General features: G+C 40.1%; 1 protein-coding gene across 2 annotated transcripts; it reads right to left on the bottom strand.

Annotated features, from left to right (window-relative positions):
* Positions 1-5,654: 5,654 nt before the first annotated feature.
* Positions 5,655-17,824, bottom strand: tm9sf4 (transmembrane 9 superfamily protein member 4). 2 transcript variants are annotated; one of them, XM_086106925.1, is made up of 18 exons: positions 17,783-17,824; positions 15,228-15,338; positions 14,180-14,279; positions 13,945-14,101; positions 13,567-13,708; positions 12,928-13,051; positions 12,737-12,858; positions 10,752-10,863; positions 10,076-10,146; positions 9,853-9,985; positions 9,536-9,617; positions 9,361-9,436; positions 8,987-9,070; positions 8,672-8,847; positions 8,491-8,554; positions 8,214-8,333; positions 7,756-7,845; positions 5,655-6,736 (listed from the first exon to the last, which is right to left on the bottom strand). In XM_086106925.1, exons 1-18 carry the CDS (start codon positions 17,798-17,800, stop codon positions 6,587-6,589), a joined length of 1,932 nt encoding a protein of 643 aa, XP_085963051.1. In that variant the 5' UTR covers positions 17,801-17,824; the 3' UTR covers positions 5,655-6,586. The 2 variants fall into 2 exon arrangements, with proteins under 2 accessions (XP_085963051.1, XP_085963043.1); XM_086106917.1 differs by having other exon boundaries at positions 9,853-10,146.
* Positions 17,825-20,607: the final 2,783 nt, after the last annotated feature.

Below are 20,607 nucleotides of genomic sequence, written 5' to 3'. Positions count from 1 at the left end.
CATTTCATTTCCCTGCTGAAAGAGAAACGTCCTTGTCTATTATCAAAGCAGTCTGCTGGAGCAAGTCAAAGAGTATTTTTTTTTTCAGCGAGGTGTACAGCCTATTTCAATGTCAAATACCCACCTTGCTTTTTGTTGCGTGCGCGCTGTCAAGGCTGATCTCACTCAATAGAGCTACATGAATAGCACTGTAGAAGATGACATTTAACTCGAAATTGAATTACAAAAAAAGTTATGTTTTTCCTTTCGCTCAAACTTAACCATGAAGGCAAGTGCAGGCATCAGTTTAATTTATGGCTTACTGCTATGGCCCGGAATCAAGTATTGATATACTCCAAAGGCTCTGTTTACACAAAACAAAAACAAGAGTGAGAACAAAAGACAACAACCGAGAGACTAGAGAGCAAAAACGGCAAGGGCGAGATCGAGCGGTCTAGAAAACAACACTTGAGCATGAGCGGCAAACAAGGTCAATAAATGGACAGAGACAAAGGATTTTGGCAGTCCTTAAATACTTGGCTAACTTAATAACCAAATAGGCAGCAGGTGTGCATGCTGGATGGAAGGCCCTCCACTGCCACCTGCTGGAGACATAAAAGAACAGGATCAGGGCTTTTTTTAAAAATTATTTTCAAACATGCTTTGTTTTACTTTGTTTTTTATTAGTTTTAGTATTATTTTTTGTCAAGTGTAAGAGTAAAGAAAAAGATCAGTAAGTATTGCATAATTAAGTAAACTTTCACTGTCAAGCGACTGTTTGACTTCCTTCTTCTAAAAGGATGTATATCAAAAGTGAAATAAAAGCATTTAAAATGAACCCCGACAGCTCATGTATGACACTAATCGACAAAAACAAAAATGAAGGACATTTTTGCGAGGATTATAGTGTTATCAATAACATGAAGTTTCAGTTAGTTTTCTTTCTTTTTTTTCAAGAGCTGTTTCATTTTTATTTTATTTTGTTATGAATTTTAGTTTTTGTTATTTTGTTAATTTTCATTAACTTTAATAACCTTGCTCTAAAAAAATATTTGTAATTCAAGTAGCACGTGACAGCATATCGGGTGTGAGAGTTTAGCATACTGTACGTGACGAGATTTCTGTTTCATGAGTAAGCCTAAAGAGGAAGTCAAGTCAAGAATTTTATTTTAGATTGCGTTTAGGGATCATGAATTAAGCAGCAAAATCCATCTGTTTTTGCGGTTGACTGAAAATGACATCACAGTTGCGCACGGCTCAGCTGTTTTCTGGGTTTGGTCATGCGCCGTTCACAAGCTGAGCCGTGATTGGTCATTACGTGAGTGAGCCCTGAGCAACTATGAAGTCATTTTCAGACATTTGCGGTTCCGCTGAATTTCAATTAATTCTTCATCTTCAAAAACATTTGAGAAAATCATGTTCGATGCCCATAAAGTGAAAAGTTTGTGCTCCAAGGTCAAAGCCAAATGACTTTTCTCACCCCAAAGGATGTTATCTCAGCTGCTCTTTGAATTGAAACCTGCGTTTTTAATGGCTTGTTATGAAAATGTAGCACAGACATCAATATCCCATCAGGATTAATTGGGATATCTGGTCCACCCACTTGTCATGTGACGAGCATTGTAAATACTACCGACTAAAAACCCTCATTGTCATTGTAATCTCATCTGATGCATCACAGTGGCTCGATGAATCATGACTTCCAATGGACACTTTTGTGGTAGGGGCAAAAGAACGATAAATACAATTTTCTTTATTTTCTTTCATTTAATTGAAATGCTTCTTATTGGTCGAAATTGGAAAAGATTTGAATACCTGTATGAACGTGAGCATAAGGGTGCAATATACAATAATTGGGCATCACCGTGGCCACCCTGTTGAAATGCACCATAAATATTACAATGGAAAAATGGTAACCCTTTTCCGAGCAGAAAAACACAATTTCAAGCAACTCAGTCATGTCTGTGTTTGTATCAATACAATTGATGTGTGACAACTCCTGAGAAGAACTGCTTCAGGCGAAAGCCATGACGGGGAAATGAGATCAATCCATTGTGGTAATTGTCTGATGATAAATGATCTGCTCCGCACACTCAATTAGGTTTAGTTCTCAATAACCATTAGGTGGATCCCTCTGTATGTTAAATAATGGGCAGATTTCTATTGTAACCGAATGGTTCTCACCCTCACAACATCATTTTTTGTTTTTTTAATTCTGTTCGGTACTAGAAAAATGAAATGCTTTTCTCATTATCTTCTAAGTTGCAGTGAGTTCATGGCAGATGGTAGGAACAACCTTTGCATCCACTTCTTGCCTCTCATGCAACAGAATAAGCCATGGCTTCCTCTGAGTATATGATGAGTATTTGTTTGTATACAACGGTTGGATCTCTAGATCGGTAAACTGAGCTCGGCTTGAAATAGAAAAATAAGTCGACCGACTCATATTTGTTTTCATTTGTTGGCTTTTTCTGCATTACTCTAATCGGTTTAGCTTTAAGTTCCACTGTCAAAATCCAAGACCGTTTCACTTAAGGGCCCGGTATCGTTAGCAGTTTAGCTAAAACAGAAGCGATTTTGCCATGGTTAGCTAGCAAGTAGCATGATGAGAGCCAGCTGTCGTTCCGGTCTGGAAAGAATCCAACATTTCTGACGTCAACCAAAAATGAATAGTTTATAAATCTGTGTCACTTCAGAGTAAATCGTAAACAATGAAAATGGAGCTACATACTGTATGTACAATATGTAACATGTATTCTCTCTCGAACATTGCTAAGCATCAACGCCTGCCTTCAACCAGGTGCTCAGAACAAAGTGATGTATGTATTGGGTCTTTGGCCAGAGTGAGACAGGTCCGCAAATTCGCGAAAGCCACAATATCCGTCTTTTCCTTGACAAATGTTCGCTCTGGCATTCATGCTAGTAAACAGTAAAATGAGACTTTGGCAATCCACCAGATGTATCTGTTTGAAAAAAAATCAATGCGCACCAGAAGAAAACAGTGTACTGCATACAGATCTCCAGCTTGAGGTGCTTGATGTTAAAAAAAAAAAAAGTTGACATTTACAGCATGAATTGGCCTTCGCCGGCCACATAAAATTATGTGGTGGGCCGAATCTGGCCCCAGGCCTTGAGTTTGACACTTGTGGTATAGACTTGGGCCGTGATACGTTACTGATGTATCTATGATATGCCCCGGCGTTTTGGAGATAGCATTTTAGTTTAAAAAATACACTTTAGAAACAAAATAGTTTCATTTGTGTCGACTGTGTTGCTGGAACACTTTACTTCAGTAAATCAACACAACTCGTCCTTGTCACAAAGACACTGTAGCCTTCCACCAGAGTGCAATAAAACTAAATGACATATCAGCCCATCAATATTTACACAACTGTTTATCCCAATCTGCTGTTGTCATTATTTAAGCATGCATATCAGGAAAGTCAGTTGCATTTGCCTTCATTGGGACTTTGATGCAGTTTTTTCTTATCATAACTAACACTGTAAAATGTTTATCAAGACGAGAAGGAGCAGCAGCGCACACCAACATACAGCTGGTATCAAGGACAAAAAGGTCATCCAGTCTCAGCTGTGATTGTGCTAAGGCATTTGAAAAGGCTTTTTCAAGGATATAGTTTAAGTATACAATGACTCGGGTGCGTATTTATTGCCGAGCATATTAGCGCACATCGCAGAAGGCTCAGTCCATCTGTTTTTTGGGGTCCCTCTTTGGACAAGCAGGGGTTTGCATCACGAGCTTTCATTGATCACTGGGCCTTTCCATTCATCACCAAAGGGCCATTATGCTACCTCCATCTAATGACTTTGTTTAAACGCCAATCTCTCATGTCTGAACAAATAGCTTGTGTCACTTTGTGTGAGCACTGCAGACGTTGTGTATGCTACAGTAAAAAAAAAGACTATATTTTCTGCACTATATAAGGCAGTTTGGATTATAAAGCGCACTGTCAAAGAATGGTCTATTTTCAAACTTTTTTCACATATTGGGCGCATTGCATTATAAGGCGCACAGAACAGAAGCTAATATAGTAGCTGCGGTTGCGCTATGGATCCACTAGATTGAGTTACGCTAAAGGGAATACAATACAATTTTATTTATATAGAGCCTTCCATCCACAAGGGGCTGAATATCCTTAGAAGTCTTGCTTGTCTCCTTCTTCTTTCATTTAGTCAGTAGTTAACTGTGCTTTGGGTATTATTTTCGTTTCATTCTGGCTGTGCAGAGCTCACAAAGTAGCTGTCTGTTTTGGCGAATGCACATGTCAATTTCTCATGTCAACTCCTTTAGGTTACAATTGGTTCCTGCTAATAATCACCACTAGATGGGATAGGAACACTAACACGGAAACAACTCAATGTGGAATATAAAGAGAGTGTAAGAGGCTTTTGGGAAAATGGAATGCTTTTAGGTGCGCCATATGAGTGTGGAAAATACGGTAATCTGTATTTTGTTTTAGTAGAATTGCACAATTGACAATCATTAAGTATCGCACCAGACACTTGGAAAATTTTTAAAATGCATTCCGGCACATGCTTTAAGTGAAGGGCTAAAGTTTGATGGATGGATGGGTGGGTGCATGTATCGATAGATCGATTGATAGGGAGAAAATTGAATTATTCCAGAGTTAGTCTGTCTTTGCCATCTTACAGCCTTCATCAACTGTACAAGTAATATTTAGGTAACATTTTTACAAATTCATACAAATGCAAAAACAGGTTTAGCACTGTACTAAACAGACGAGATCATGTGTGCTCTCAATTGTAGGAACCCTTTGTGGGAACCAATGGGCAGAGAGAGAGAGGATTTACACATTTTTCTTTTGTTCAATCCACGTTGACGTCTCCAGTTGTAAACACGTGAAAATAAACATCACATCATAGATAAAAGTAGATAAGCGTTACACCCTTTCCTGCCATCATCTGAATTTCATTTATGAGCCAATGAAATCCCATCCATCTTGCAATACTTCGAAATTGGCACACATAGGGCTGAGCCTTCTGGCCACGTTCCTGTTCTGCGCTTATTTGCCGTTAAGTAGGTTGTTAACTAAAATATGTCAGGGTAACACAATAGCTACATCAATTTTGTGATGACACAAATGGGACATTGCGGTTTAATTCCAAGAGAGGACGACCATCTGTCTGCCGGTTTTCACTATAAATTAAAGAACTCGACTGCCACCTGGTGATAAATGACGAGAATTGCACCATGTCAACGCGCTTCCTGCTGTTTGAAAGCATGCCCTTGTTCACATTGATTTATTGAAGTCGTCCAACTTTTTACATCAAGTACCACCTAAAAGGAAAATCCGCTCTTTAAGAATAAAACTTGTGATTTCGTCATTTAATTATTTGGTCAAACTTCTTATTCCAGTAGCCCTTTGCAATAATCAATGCATTAGGAGTAGTCCGCAGGTTCACCAAGGTCAGTGATTACTGCTGCAGGTGTAACCTCGCAAGATTTGCCCAAATCTTGACTTTATCAAGAAAAAAAAAACATACATAAAATGCAAATTTCTTGAGAAACTGAATTGTGGTTTTTGACCGTGACTCTCCGGTTCCAAAGCCCCAGATCAGTATCGTACGTACAGACCCTATAGACAAAATGTGGAAAGATAATGATGTCAAATAAAAGGTGTTTAACAGCCGCCAGCTGTCAGAAAACGTGTAGCTTTATTTAAACCCAAAACCACGGGGAAGAAAAAAAAAAGGCTCCTGGATTAAAAATATTGTACCTATCATTGAATGATCATAAAAACAAATTTTCAACTAACAGCTGGGATGTTCCAAAGGTATTACTGTAACTTGAACACATTCTTAGTAGGTGTCTTGAATAAATCTCAGGCCAACTGCTTTCACAAAATGTTTCAATCACCAGGCAACACGCCACCATATTTGGTACATTGGGACGCTTTAGAGGGGAAAAGTGATACAGTTGTGATTGAAGTGGCTACACAGAGAACATATGGAAACATGATTTAAAAAATAAGAAGAGCATTTAATATACCGTATGCATTCTGTAGTCACAATGTAGATCAATTCAACAACATAAGACAAAAAAAACGCACCACAACCACAGTCCCACCTCTCTTTTGGCAAAGTCTCTCAAACGAAACAGAGGAAATGACGAGATTGGGAATATTTGGATGAAAAACAACATCATTCTAAAATGAAAAGTGATAGCAGAACTCAAAACATGGATAAATTAGGTTCAAAACACAAGAAGGGGGGAAAAAAAGAGACAATGTGCAGAAAACTATTGTTTGGCCCACTGTGTTGTGTGCAAGGTGAACCAGCTCAAGACACAAGCAGTCTCATCAGAGGAAATGTCCTGTGTTTCCATCTCAAAAAAATACAAAACAAAAAGCTGAGCTGGCAAGAAAGGAGACGATTTACCCAATCCTGCCAGTGGGTGTTGCCGTTTTACTGAGGGGAAAGAAAACAAAAAACAACAAAAGCACTGCTTTTGCTTTCCTGCCCCAACACACAAGTCAGTGCTTGTTGGACAATAAAAATACTTGCATTAAAAAAAAAAAAAGTGAATGTGACCAAAAACAAAAAAAAAAACACAACAGCAGCAACTGACTCAGTCTATCTTAACTGCTGCGTAGATCTTCCTGATGAACATGTAGGCGGCGTAGAAGCCGATTGTGCCCGTTAGCAGCCAGAAGGACAGAACCATCAGGGTGGTGTAGCCAAAGTACAACAGCGACGGGATGAAATCCACAATGTCGAGCTGTGGAGGAAAAACCAAGAGGGAACACGCTTTCACATCACTTTTTTTTTTTTTTTTTTTTTTAAATCTCATGTTTGTCTTCTTGTTTTACGGAGGTCCGAGCAGATGACATCACGATTTCTTTCCAGTAGGTAGCAGAGCGGTTTATTTAATTGAGGAAAATGGGTGGGCTGTTTAATTGCGATGATTATAGCATATCACCACTAAATTAACATCAGTCAACTGTAATATAAGATTCAAACTGCATGTCATATATTTGTGTCAATTATCTGTGTGATCTACAACTATTAAATCTCATCTAGAAGGTTGCATTTATGCAAGTGTTCCAGCTACTTCCCATGTCCACCATGATCTCATGTATTGTTATACCTCACAGTCCTTATGTGAACAGAGTGACTATCTAAAGTTCCTTTTTTTAAATGAGTGTTAGTTTTCTTCTTTACCTTGAATAACATTTTGAGTAATATAAGAACTTGATTTTAAGTACAGTATCTAAAAAGTGGATACAGTACTAATGTTCTAATTTTACATATCTGACGGCTTCAGGTTCAACTCCAAAACCAAATTCTAAATTAAAAAACTCAGACCATGTGAACGCAAGTGTGAATGGTTGTCTGTCTATGTGCCCTGTGATTGGCTGGCGACCAATCCAGGGTGAAGTCTGCCCTTTGGCTCCAGCTCGCCACGGCCCTGAACACGATAAGCCCATTGCTTGTATGCTCGCATGGATAAAGGGAGTTCAACTCTTAAGTTCTCAACAACTTCAAGTCCAGAAAATGTGAGTCTATTCCACCATCTGACACTTGCTCAGCATACTGTGAAAGAAGTGAGCTTCGGGTACGACCCTTGGACTGTTTGCCAATCAAACGCAAAGCACATGTAGACAAACAAACATTCACATTTTCAACTATGGACAATTTTGTGAACAGGGAGAACATCCAAATTGCACACCAGCGTTCCAACGGATATATTCAAACAATGGAGTAGTTGAGCCCCTTGATAACAGTGTGAACTTCTACCTTGTTGACAAAGTAGAAGACGGCGTACACAAGGACATAGAACGCTGACCCTCCTGAAACCAGGAACGTTCTCCACCACCACCGGTAATCCTTTGTGCAACGTTGGCAGAAACAAAAAATACAAAGGTTAAAGCAGGTTACGGCAACAGCCAAATCTGCCCTTTTGCAATTCAAAGACGAAGAAAACAAACTAATCCTGAAACATGAATGCTGAAATTTCACCAAAAGCTGAATATTTTTTATAAAAACACGAGAAGTAAAACAAAAAAACAAAAAAAAACCAGGAAGGGCTGCTGGTTAACTACCAAAATATAACAGTATCTGTATATACAGTTTTAAATAAATGAAACAATATACTATACAATATATTTGAAATAATATTTAGTGTAAAATATTGGACATACTGTATGTTAATAAAAAACTTTTTTTAAAAAGGACAAAAGAACAAATATCCATACCTCTGCACACAGTTGGAAATAAACCATGACAATGCTGATCTGAGAGCAGGAGACCACCAATATGATGAAGACCAGAAACAGGAAGCCAAAGAGATAATAAAACTGATTCTCCCAGATGGCCTAAAGAGGTCAAAGTACACATGGGCATGAATGTATATGCAAGCGGGCGCTTTGCAACCGGTAATATACCTACTGTCGGTAGGGGCGAATAAACACACTAAAATGTACATAACAGAGAGAAGACTGCTTTTCAATGTGTCACAGTCATCACACTCACACTGAAAATGAAGAAGAGCTCAATGAACATGGCACCAAATGGCAGGATCCCAGCCATCAGGATTCTAATGAAAGAGGGACACAAAAAACAAACCAAAAAAAGGGCATGGTAAACAAACAGGCCTTGAATCAGCCATCTAAAAGGCCAAAATAGATTTTTTTTGGAGTTGTTCAACACTCACCCCACAAACTTGTTCATGTACCAGCGCTGCTCCGGGACCTGCCGAGGGATCTGGTTGGTGCGCACGGGGTTGTCATATGGCTGCTTGCGGAAGCCAAAGTAGTAGCCCAGGTAGACCAGGGGCATGGAGATCCCAAACCACATACACAGCAGAGCCAGCATGGTCGTGAAGGGCACCTGAATTAAAGCACAATCAAGCTGCGATTGGTCGTTTTGCTCTCATGTCGTATATTCACTGTCAATAATATCTGGCATTTTTAAAAGCGATGCTAACAATTCAGTACTATCGGATTATGCAGATCTTTGGCCTACTCACCGCCCCAGAGGAGTGCTCTCCCCAGATGAAACAATTGAGGATGAAGCAGATTCCAAACACCACAGCTGGATACAAAGTTGCCGTCTACGGGAGAGAACACAAATCTTCTCAGAGGTCCAAAAAAAACAAAGAGTTTACAAATTAGTCGCAATTAGTGTCCCAAAAGCCCCTGTACACTTCCTTTTTTTCTGTTTTGTTTCAGGCATCATCCGGACAGATATAAGGCCATCAGCATTGGATAACACAGCCAGAGTTTTTTTTCCATATAACTCTATCAAATCTAAATATAGAAAATGGCCCCATGACACTTTGTCCTGGTAAAGTTGGCACCCAAGTTCAAAAACGTTAAGTGGCTCTCATCTACAGACACTCACACAAAAGGCTCCTTTCCTCCACCGGTGGCCTTTCAGTGTGCGGTATAGTCTTCCGGCGAAGTAGCCGCCAAACACACTACAGGGGCAGGAATAAACAAAAAACAAAAACACTTCAACACGACAACCTGTTTCTCTGCATCATCATGTTGAGGATTCACGAGTCAACGATTCTCACCCCATAAACATGAAGAGGAAGCATGCAGTAGTCATCAAAGCTCCTCTACTCGAAGGAGACAACATGCCCAACATGGCAACAACTACACGGCACAGTGGAGAAACAATCAAACGCTGCTCAAGAATATTTCTTGTGTAAATGGAAAAACTATTTAACATAATCAATCATTTGTTATGCAAAGAAGGGTTTCATTTAAAAACTAAGGATGTTTGCCAGCTATCCCAAACAAAGTTACGTAATATATGTACCTATCACAACAGAACAGATGGTGACATTTCCGAAAGGGTCGGATTACCGATAATGAAGTTAACACTCACAGATGACGATAAGGATCATGCAAAAGAGTTGGATCCCTGAACCCAGAAGTGAGCTGAGTATCATGGGATACTGAGGCGGCCTGAAGACGTCGCCATGAACATTCTTCCATCCTGACTCTTCCATTGTGTCTTCCTGATTTGTGCGAGGCAGGGGAAAAACAGTCACATGGCTACAGCATCCTGGTCGAGCAAACTGAACAATCACAGTGCCCCAGAGACTTACGATATCGTCCTCTCGGTTGTAATTTGCAATGTCCTTCCTTAAGGTTCTGATGATGATCATACTCAAGATACCTGAAAGGGTAAAGACATAAAATTTAAAGCACTTGAGTGAGGTGATTTCGGGAAGGAAAGAAAAGTTTCATCATTTTCACGAGGAATAAGGCATAAGTGTTGTACTAACCCAGAAAAAACAAATGCCCATTATATCGTATTTTCCACACTACAAGGCGCACTTAAAGCATTTAATTCTCTCAAAAGCTGAGAGTGCACTTTATAATCGGATGCGCCTTATACAATGATCAATATTCAGATTTCAGAACATAGTATTTTAAATGTTCTATGAAGCGCATTGTTACAGCTGCAGCGCTTGTGAAAGCGCTCAATTAATGAAGCTGTATTGTACTGTATTCCTTTAGCGTAGCTCCATCTAGTGGACGCATAACGCAATAGCTGCCACTATTGCAGCTTCGATTCTATACGCCTTATAATGGAGTGCACCCTAGGTATGAAGACTGTTTCACAATAGCCTATTCATTGAAGATGTGCCTTATATTCCGAGGCCGCTTATAGTGCGGGAAATACGGGATATGTGCATTTATGACCTGAGATGCACAATGATTTCTACAATGGGGCTGTTGATCCAAAGCAAACATTTGTGCAGAATTTGACAACCATACCAGAGAGGAAGAAGACAACCACCACAGAGTTGACAATCGAGAACCAGTGTATCTGCACATCGCTCATGGTCAGGTACGTGTCCCATCGAGAAGCCCATTTCACCTCACTCTCCTGCACAGGTTACAAGACACACGGATGTCCTTATCATCTATTTATTTATCTTAGTGTAACCTGGGAAAGTTAAGAAGCTTTATTTTTTGTATTTATTATGTGGCTCAACAGTAATTATCTATTAATTTGCTCTCAAAAAGTCCAAACTGGAGTGTCATTACTCGTAAGCAGTTTGGGGGTCGAGTGTTGTTTCGCGGTTTGTACATCGACATACAGCTCTAAAAACGAAATGATGTCTCACCACAGCAAATATATTGAGACCATCAACTGTAACCTGGATCGTTCAGTTTCATTCCACTCATCAGTGGGCCACCCATATCCTGTGCTACTCAAGTGTAAACTAGCAGGGCACTCCAATCTGTGCTGTTAGTGCAACATACGGCACATTTGACAATGAAGTTGTACTGGACTTGAAAAGTTCTCCAGACAAATCAATTGCGCACAGCGCCCAAATCATGGCAGCCTCCATGAGTTGGACGTCAATTCAACACATGTCCCGTTAAAATTGCTTCTTTTCGGTATTATGAAGCCGAAAACAGCTGTGTGCAATCCATCAAGGATGTTGTCATGGGGAAACAGTGAACGCTTTTTTCTGCTAAATATTGGGAGAAATTTCATCCGAGTGCTGATCACTGCTAGACTTCGGACAGGACTCGACTACTTAATTGATACTTAAATGACTTTGCTATTGTACCGCCCTTTCAATGGGCCTCATTCACTAACTGTGCGTATACACAAATTGTGCTCAAATCACACAGACACAAATCTGTGATTCATCATGATGTTTGTACTCTGCAAACAAATTTAGAACCTTGTCGGCCCATGCATGTGCACAAACAATAATGGATCGGCTTTTGAAAAAAAAGAGAAAAAAAGAGTCAACCATTTGTTTGATGGTCGTCAGTCAACTGTAACTTTCTGGAAATGTTACTGTGGTCAGACAGTAGCAGAAACACAAAGCATATACACACATGAGCGCACTTGAACGACACAAGGGTAAAAGTGACGAGAAGTTTCCTTCACGGTTATTCAGGACATTAGTCAGCGCATTAGCAAATTCTCAGTTTAAGTTGTTATCGTTGCAACCGTTACTGATTTTCTAAATGACTGTAGTTTCAATATCTTTCATGGTATTAGTGAGGCTCTGATGCATGTTTTGAGTCATTAAGGGGGCATTGCTGAAAAGTGTGTATTGGACCTTGCTTGGTTTGAAAGGAGGGTCCAAAAGAGATGACATCTGAAGTCTCGCTGGCGTTTGTACGACATGACTGCTTCAGGAAGTGCTTCCGCTGTCGCCCGGAGATTTGACAGCAATTGAAACGTCTCAGCACCATTCAAATGCTGTGTTTTTTAGAGTTGTGGTCAGTTCAGTTGGGACAAAGATATCATAGTTTGTAGTCTAGAGTTTGGAGAGTGTCAATGGCATTTAATTAAATTGAGAGATAGCTTGCAGAGGAGAGTCAGCGAGCACAATCTCGCACGGTGCAACTGTACATTGGTCAAACTACACTCTTAAACCAAAGCCATTTTCTGAAATTGACTGAAAAATATTATAAAACCTGCCATATCATATGGTACCACCTTTTGGGGGATAAAAACACACAAAATACATATTTAAAAAATATTTTGTATTTTACACTTTTTAGTTAAGAAATTATACTTTGATGCGTTTTTTTTTTAATCATTCTTAGTCATAGTCGAGAGCCCCCACCAAAAAACAAGCCCCCCCCCCCCCAAAAAAAGCATCAATTCTTCAGGCTGAGATCTAATTGTGTGAAAAAAAGGTATTGGGTCAGTTGCAGTTGGTAGATCAGATCTGAAAACTTTAAACAAATGTGTTCCGTTTTCAAGAAAACTCACAACAGTCACTGACCTCCCAGTGCACAGAATACGTGAAGAGGACCTCATTCTCCTTGGTGGGGTCAATCTCCAGCGCAGCAGAGCTGCTGGCGTCTGGCAAGGTGCAAGTCTTTTCTTTTTGCACAGCCATCAGATCTGCAAATACAGGCCAGGTTCTCATGTAGATTCAGACATATCAGTGCATCGAGAAGTGCTGACAACTACCTTCGACTGGCACACTTTGCGGTACGACCTCAAATCGCACCACTCTGTAGTTGTGCTGCTCCCCCTCTTCGAGCTTCTCCTTGTGGAAGTACAGGATGAAGGAAAGGTGGTTGTGCAGATAAAACTGTGAGGGAGAGGAGAAAAGGCGCACAGGATTGGTATGTAAGATGCTCATGTCAAAACCAAAAGAACTTCCATTATCATATTTGGGGGTGGGGAGGCTTGTCTTAAACCACAGTATTCAAAGACATTTGATTCTCTGTGGTTTTATTGTTCTTGTTTTGGTTGTAAAGTGTCCTTGAGTGTCTTGAAAGGCACTTATAAATGAAATGTATTATTTTTATTATTATTCTACTCTCAAATTTTAGAAGGCTGCTTGAGAAGTTTACTTTGATACAACAACTACCCAGAATTGACTGTTTTCATGTGCAAGTGCACAGTACAGTACTATATTAAAGGTAAACAACAGAACTGGAACAACCTGCACAATTGTTGCCATTTTAGCAGTAAGAAATGCATGCAATAAAACCCCAGAGAAATCCAATAACTAACCACAATACTCTAAACGAAACAAGTTCAGATAAGTCAAACTGTACTTAAAAACAGTCCTCGGCAATCCGAAAAACAGATATTACCTACCTTGTTGTTGTCCACAAAGCCCAGCCGGTAGCCATGTTCAAACTGGACATCTTTTATGTCTTTCTTAAACTCCTCTTCTGCTCCCGCTTCTTTATTGAGATACACCTCCAACCTGGTGGCTACTGGCAGATTATCTGCAATTCTAAATGAGTAGAGAATGGCGTTGGGGTTTGGTTTGGTTTGCGCAGTGGGAAACATTTTCAAGTCCTCGGATTATGTCACACACTACTAACATCATGTCCAGATGCTGCAAATCGATTGGGCGTATTGCAGAAAAAATGTTTCAAATCAACATGGAGTTATTGTAATGCAAAGGCATGTCGTCATCTCGTTTACTCTGGGAATGGCTGGTTCTGGAAATGAATAAGAAATACTCACAGATGAACGTAATACTCCTCCTGTATTCTCTCGGCAAACAACTTGCTCTCTTCTTTGCTGAGTTTTTTCTTGTCGCACACTATCTCGCACTTCTTGTCCTTATTCATTTGCACATTGAAGGGCGTGTTTACAATACGGTCCCCACGCAACACCTCACCTGCAAAAGAGAAATGATTTGGGAGAGTTGAAACATAAACGCAAGCTTACTCAAGTGTAGGGAGGCCACCGCTCTTACCTAGGTTCTCTCCTTTGTAGACAACGGAGTTAGGCTTACAATACGGCAGAGAGTAGTATTCATAAGGAAGCTGGGTATGAGAGCTTGTCATCTTCACAGCCTGCCGAACAAATGATGAGACATTAAAGCGGGGCAAACACAACCAGTGATTTCTTCACATTCAGATTGACAGCAACGTAGCACCTTTGACCACCCTGACTTGCAATGAATTAGCTAAATTAAAATAAAATGGTATATAGTCATATGTTACCCAAGACACAATCTCAGATTTATCTAAAAGTGACTTTTAACTGGTGAGTAATTGGATTAGGGCTGTCACATTTTTTGTATCGATTTATCCTATTGAACGGTCCATCGAAGAATCAGATGGCTTTGCACCCTCCACCCCTTGTTGAAGAATGTTCCACAACATGTCCCACATTCCAACCAGCAACACACCTATGCACATCAATGCAAATAAAACTCAGCTTCCAACTTGTAGTCGACCAACACCATACAGTACGTTCCACTTAGCGATGCAAGCTTAACAGTCTGTTTTAACTGCCCATGGTAGTTTCTAAACGCAATCTACTTTAAGGCTGACAGATGCAATGGAGTGCAATGTTGACTCCTTTGGAGACAGGCGACCTTATACCGATGATGAAAGATAACATCCGAGTGTGCATGCTAGACCTCACTTCTCAGCTACTACCGGTCACAATCCCAGATAAAAATGGGTGAATTGTGTCATCAGGGCCACCTGATGTAAAAACTGTCACAAATGTATCACCGGTGTGACGACCCCACGTCAAGACATCATTGACTACAGTCACATCTTTCACCAATAGAGGGTGCTAGCAGACTGCCCCCCCCCCCAAGTAATTTACACTCAAAAAACAAACCTTGGGACAAATATTTGTGGCGACCTATTCTTGTGGTGACTTTTAGATGACTTTTTCCCAGACCATAATTGGACAGATGACATTCATTTTTCCATTTACTTTTCCATGCTCAGGAAAAAAAAAAAAAAAAAAAAAAAAAGTTGTTGAGTGTAGTTGAGTGTTCCTACCTTAATATCTACAATATCCCCTTCATGGAAGTCCCGGGGAGCAACGCCAGGAACGTAAAAGGGCAACACCACAGGCACCAAGGACAAGAGCAGCAAGGCCCACCACGTCTCCTGTAACAGACACGTGACATGGCGGCTGATCTCAGGAATCAAAACAAATTTACCAGCGGAAATTACAGCTTGTGGTTGTTTTTGGATTACTTTCACCCTTTGTTGAAAGCTGTCTTATACGCGTTCATTGAGAAATATATTGAAGTCTATAAAACCATTTACATGGCAATTTACAGAAAATGCATTCAAGCTATTGGGAGAAGGTTCATCATGCAACATGTCAGTGACACAAAACACACTGTCAACACAACAAAGGATTTAATCAGTGGGAACAAGGGGAAGGTCTTTGACTGGCCGAGTCAATCACTGAACTCGAATTTTTAAAAAAGCATGTTTTTTGTCTGTTTTACTATGGTTGAAAAGAAAAGGTTATATGGTTATACTCCTGATTGGTCCTTACAAGTTATGTATTGCTTACTCAGTCCTGGTTATTTTAAATTGAGCTAATCTTATGTAAGATCAGATGTATAAAGGACTTGTATACTTTCTTCTTTTATTGACTGTATGGACCTGTGAATTCACAATAAAAAAAGAATTGGAAAAAAAAGCATGCATTTCACCTCCTGAAGTGGAGAGTGAAAGAAAAAACACCCAGAGGAAAAAAAACAAGAATTGAAAGAGGCTGCACGAAATTCTAGACTTTTTCAAGACATTTCACTGTATTATTTCCAAATTCATAAATTCAATGCTTTTTGAGACTTTATAAGACCCCGCGGGAACCCTGCACACAATTTACAACGCGTTCCAAATACGAATGTAAATTATATTTTTCTCTTGATTTTCCTAAACAGTAAATGCAAATGACAGCATACTTTAAGTCATCACTGTTTGAGCAAGGACAGGCAAATTCTTTCATTTGACATCATACCGAGCACTATTAGAGTAAACATCAGGAAATTTGAAGTGTCAACTGGGAGGGTGACCACATTTTCCTGGCATCCCCCTCAAAAACAGTGTTTGTCATATTTTATTTCCTTAGGGTTTGATAGTAATAAACTGTCTCAAAATAGCCCTTTAAGAAATTTATAGTCCAGCATAGGACATAGTAAGACCCGACCGATATGGATTTTTTGAAGCAGATGCCAATTTTTGGCAAAAATACCAGTTACCGATTAATTAGCCAATGATTTTCAAAAATATACTTTGTTGGTTCACTCGTGTTGACACATTCTTAACTCTCTGTGCTGCTTTTGTCTCTTCATTTTACCCCCTCCAACATTCCCATTCACAATGATCTATTTTTGTTTAGTGTGGTCCCAATTCAGATTTTTGAATCATTGATAAACAGACAATGGAGGTGTCATGTCAGTGACCTTCATACTGTTCAACCCCAAAAGGACGGTGCCTGTCAACATCCAAGACTCCCAATTGTGCAAATTTGTGAGGGCATACATTGAGTTATGTTTTGGTTGGCTCTGGATGAAGGTTGACACTCTTTGCTCTGCCCTCCTTCCCTTATCTCCCTGCTTGATGACTTGGTTTATGTGCTGTCTTCTGTCTCAACTTATGCAAGCCTCCTGCTGTATTTTTCTTCTGGAAAGCAAACCGTGGAATTAGACTGAGCACTGTGGAGACATTTTTTTTGGACGAAAAGAGCAGGTAGTGGGGAGCATTCTTGGGACATTTGCTGCTGGGTACACCTTATATCAGGGGTGGGGAACTCCAGTTCCTCGAGAGCCTTATCCTGCCTGTTTTAGATCCCTCCCTACTCCAACACACCTGATTCAATTGTTTGTGATCTTTTCAGGCCTCTACTGAGCTTGATGGTGAGCTGATCATTTAAATAAACTCGTTTCGGTACAAAACTAAATTGTGGTCTACTTCATGTTCTAACTAGGGGCAAAAAAAACCCCTACATCCACTGTAGGAGAACTATGACCACATTTGTCATTTTATTGTAGACGAGTGCTTTGTATTTCTCTGGTGTACAGCTTCAGTGTGGAATTTTTTCATTTAATGTAGAATAACGTGTATCTTAGCTCACTACATATCCAAGTAGCTTGCCCAACACTGGTTGTTGGATCAACGTTCGGCAGCAACTCCTGCACTGTCAGCAATGAGTGATGCAGCCTGGAATGATACGGAGCCCAAGTTCTGCAGCCTATTTTTTCTCTTTAATTCTGTGAATCAATGAATGAATGATAGTTGAATAAAATCATCCGAGGCCTCCTCTATATTGTCAACACAGTCCAATTGACCTGACAAATACATTGGATCCGTTTTTGCAGCCACGGAGGAAGCTATGTGATGTTAGCTAAGTACCAGGAAGTTAGCAAGCACGTCAACACGAAACAACAGCTAAATCGCTATTCGTTTTCAAAGTGTTATATACCAAGTAATATAGACACAAAAGTGACCAATCAAAACCTTTCACCCGTTTTATAATCTGAACAGACATTCGGGAATGTGTGATTAGAAGAAAAAGTACTCGTTCCTCCACTCACCATCGCCGTGGCCGCCATTTTGACTACGTGTCATTGGTGACGTCATAGAATGCAATGTATGTTTTTTTTTAAAACAGCTATGTCCGGTTCAAATTCCATCGTTTTCACCATCGCATATTTCTACATTTTATCATGTTCTGTTTTTACAGCTGCTTTTTCTTTGGGACAGTAATATTATTCTTGATTTATTTGGGGATGCACTTTTAACATTGTATTGTATTCGATTCATGAGTTAAATGTTTTTTTTTTTTAATGAATCAGATCACTTCCCTCCCTTTATTCCAAAACATGTTATAATTTTGACATTGGCAGCCAAAAAAAAATCACAAACATAAATTTATTTTGATTCACTTAAACTGGATTGGCCCGTAACATGTAAATGAGGCAAAAATGAAATACATGTAGTAGATGTTTGCATCATTCAATGTTTTATATTGATCAAATAAAAAAGATATTCAGTCAACTTTTATGTAGGACTGCTGAAATCTGAAAATATTTACTGTTGAGAGGCTAAAATTCCAAGGATTTGGACAATTTTAAATTTAATGTGGTGTCCAATCAGTTAATCAATGATCAAAATAGTTGTTGGTTAATTTGATACTCGATTAATTTTGATTAATTTATTCATTGTTGCAACTCTCCAATTTTTATAGCTATTTGTATGGTGACATTGCTATTTCATGTTCTGACTATTTTCTGACTATATGTATTTGTCTCTGTATACTTTTCTGTATTAATTTAAGATAAGATAAGATAAGAAATCCTTTATTAGCCTCGCAATGGAGAAATTCCCGATTCACAGCAGCAAAGTTATGAAAGGAAGAAGTAGAACAACAAAATATAGGAGCTGCTGGAAAGGCAGCCACTCACGCGGCACCATTTTGAAGTCAAAATAACAAAAATAACACAACACAACACATAGGACACAGACAGTCGTGCAATCTTCACCACTTTTCTGCATACACTTTGTTCTCTGAAGCAGTTATAGATGAAAGAGGAGAGGATCAAAGTGTCCTTTCACCAGTGGATCAGAGACGTCATGCTGAAAATGTGCACACGTCTGCTAAAAGCTAAGTTTTGAAAGCAAACACGAAGCTGTAGCGTCCATTGACGAAAAAGAGATTGGCTCACATCTCCTGTCCCATGTAAATCCTCTTCAATTCCAAGCCGCGACTCCCAGTTCCACATCCGCATCGGCGCTACGCGCTAACGCTCCTTTCTTCTCATTGTCGGCTCCTCAAGCCTTACATCCATCCAGACCGTTCAACAGCACCGATCTCTCCACTGAACAAAGCGGGGCTGTGAAAAATGCTGCCCATAACAGGCGCAAGACACAAGCGCCCCGGGACTGTCCAGCAACGACAGTCAAATGGCGCCGACATTCCTCCCAGGCAAAAACAGCGCTGGTATACCCATGCTGCCGAGAAGGTGCAACCACCAAGCACAGAGTTTCCTCCTTGATGAATGTCGTGGCCAAAAAATGCTGAAAAAAGTCCACATCAGGTCCACACGATGTAACAACAAACACAAAGTGACAAAACAAACCAAAAAACAGTAAAAAAAAGCAAGGCTCATGAGAGCACTTGCCGACGGCTGCCTACTCGGGCGCCATCTTGACTTCAAAGATTACATGTTGAATACATTTGCTCTGTAAAAAGAGTTTTTAAGAAAAAAAATTAGTGATGAAACTCTCAAGCGTCTTCATGTAGTCAGTAAACTTTGTTTGTGGCAAGTTTCTTTCATTATTTCTGCCGAAAAGTAATGTGAGAAACATATCTCCTTTCCTTTGGTAAAGTATAGTCAAGGGGAGTATACTATGTGGGTCAAAGGTTGCATCCTTCAATCCTCTGCACCACTCTCATCTTCACTTGCATTGGAGGCAATTTTTGTCACATGGCAAGCCAGCAAACTGCTTGGACGCCATCCAGTGGCTCACTGACAGTTGTGGAGAGACAGGTTATTGGCCGATAGTTGGATGGGACTGCACCCTTTGAGGGATCCTTCATGATCAGGATCGTTCGCCCTTCGGTTAGCCTTCCTGGGTGAGCCCCATCCCTCAGCAACTGGTTCATTTGTGCTGCTAGGCGCTCATGGAGTGCCGCGAGTTTCTTTAGCCAGTAGGTGTGGACCATGTCCGGGCCTTGTGCTGTCCAGTTTTTCATATCTGAGACTCGTTCATATCTGGCCTCATTCTCTTTCGTGTACCTCTTTAGGCGATTGGACAAGGCTTGGAGCCTTTGTTTGGCAGTTTCGAGTGCTTCAGGTATGGTCATCTGGATGTACCTCTCAGGTATCGGCCTTTTCATCACACCTCTCTGGGCCTTCGTCAATTGACTCACATCTTTCCGAGCCGCCTTGATCTTAGCCTCCAACCGTTTTTTCCATGGTAGGTAACGTATCTCATGGCTCCCATGGTTGCTCTTATAGCCAAGCATCTCTAGGATCACTGATGCTGAAGCGTATATCAACTCATTGGTTTCCGTGATCGTTACGGTAGGGGTCGCCCTCAGTGCTGCATTCACAGTTTTCATGAGACTTTCAGGTGGTACTTCACATAGCCGTTGTAATCAGTTTCTAGTATGTATACTGTGTGTATATATATATATATATATATATATATATACACACACACACATCAAACTTCCTGTTCCTCTGGAATTACTCACCTGGCAGAAATAAATGCCTCCATCCATTTTCATATCCGCTTATCCTCACAAGGTTCGCAGGTGTACTGGAGTCTATCCCAGATGTCTTTTGGCATTCGGTAGGGTACACCCTGAACTGGTTGCCAGGCAATTTCAGGGCTTGCATAGACGAACAACCAT

Source organism: Hippocampus guttulatus, chromosome 1 (genome assembly GCF_054856545.1).
Source record: "Hippocampus guttulatus isolate MCC_2025c chromosome 1, RoL_Hgut_1.0, whole genome shotgun sequence".
Classification (NCBI taxonomy): Eukaryota; Metazoa; Chordata; class Actinopteri; order Syngnathiformes; family Syngnathidae; genus Hippocampus; species Hippocampus guttulatus.
The sequence above is the reverse complement of the archived record's forward strand: the minus strand, read 5'-3'. Positions and strand labels throughout refer to the sequence as shown.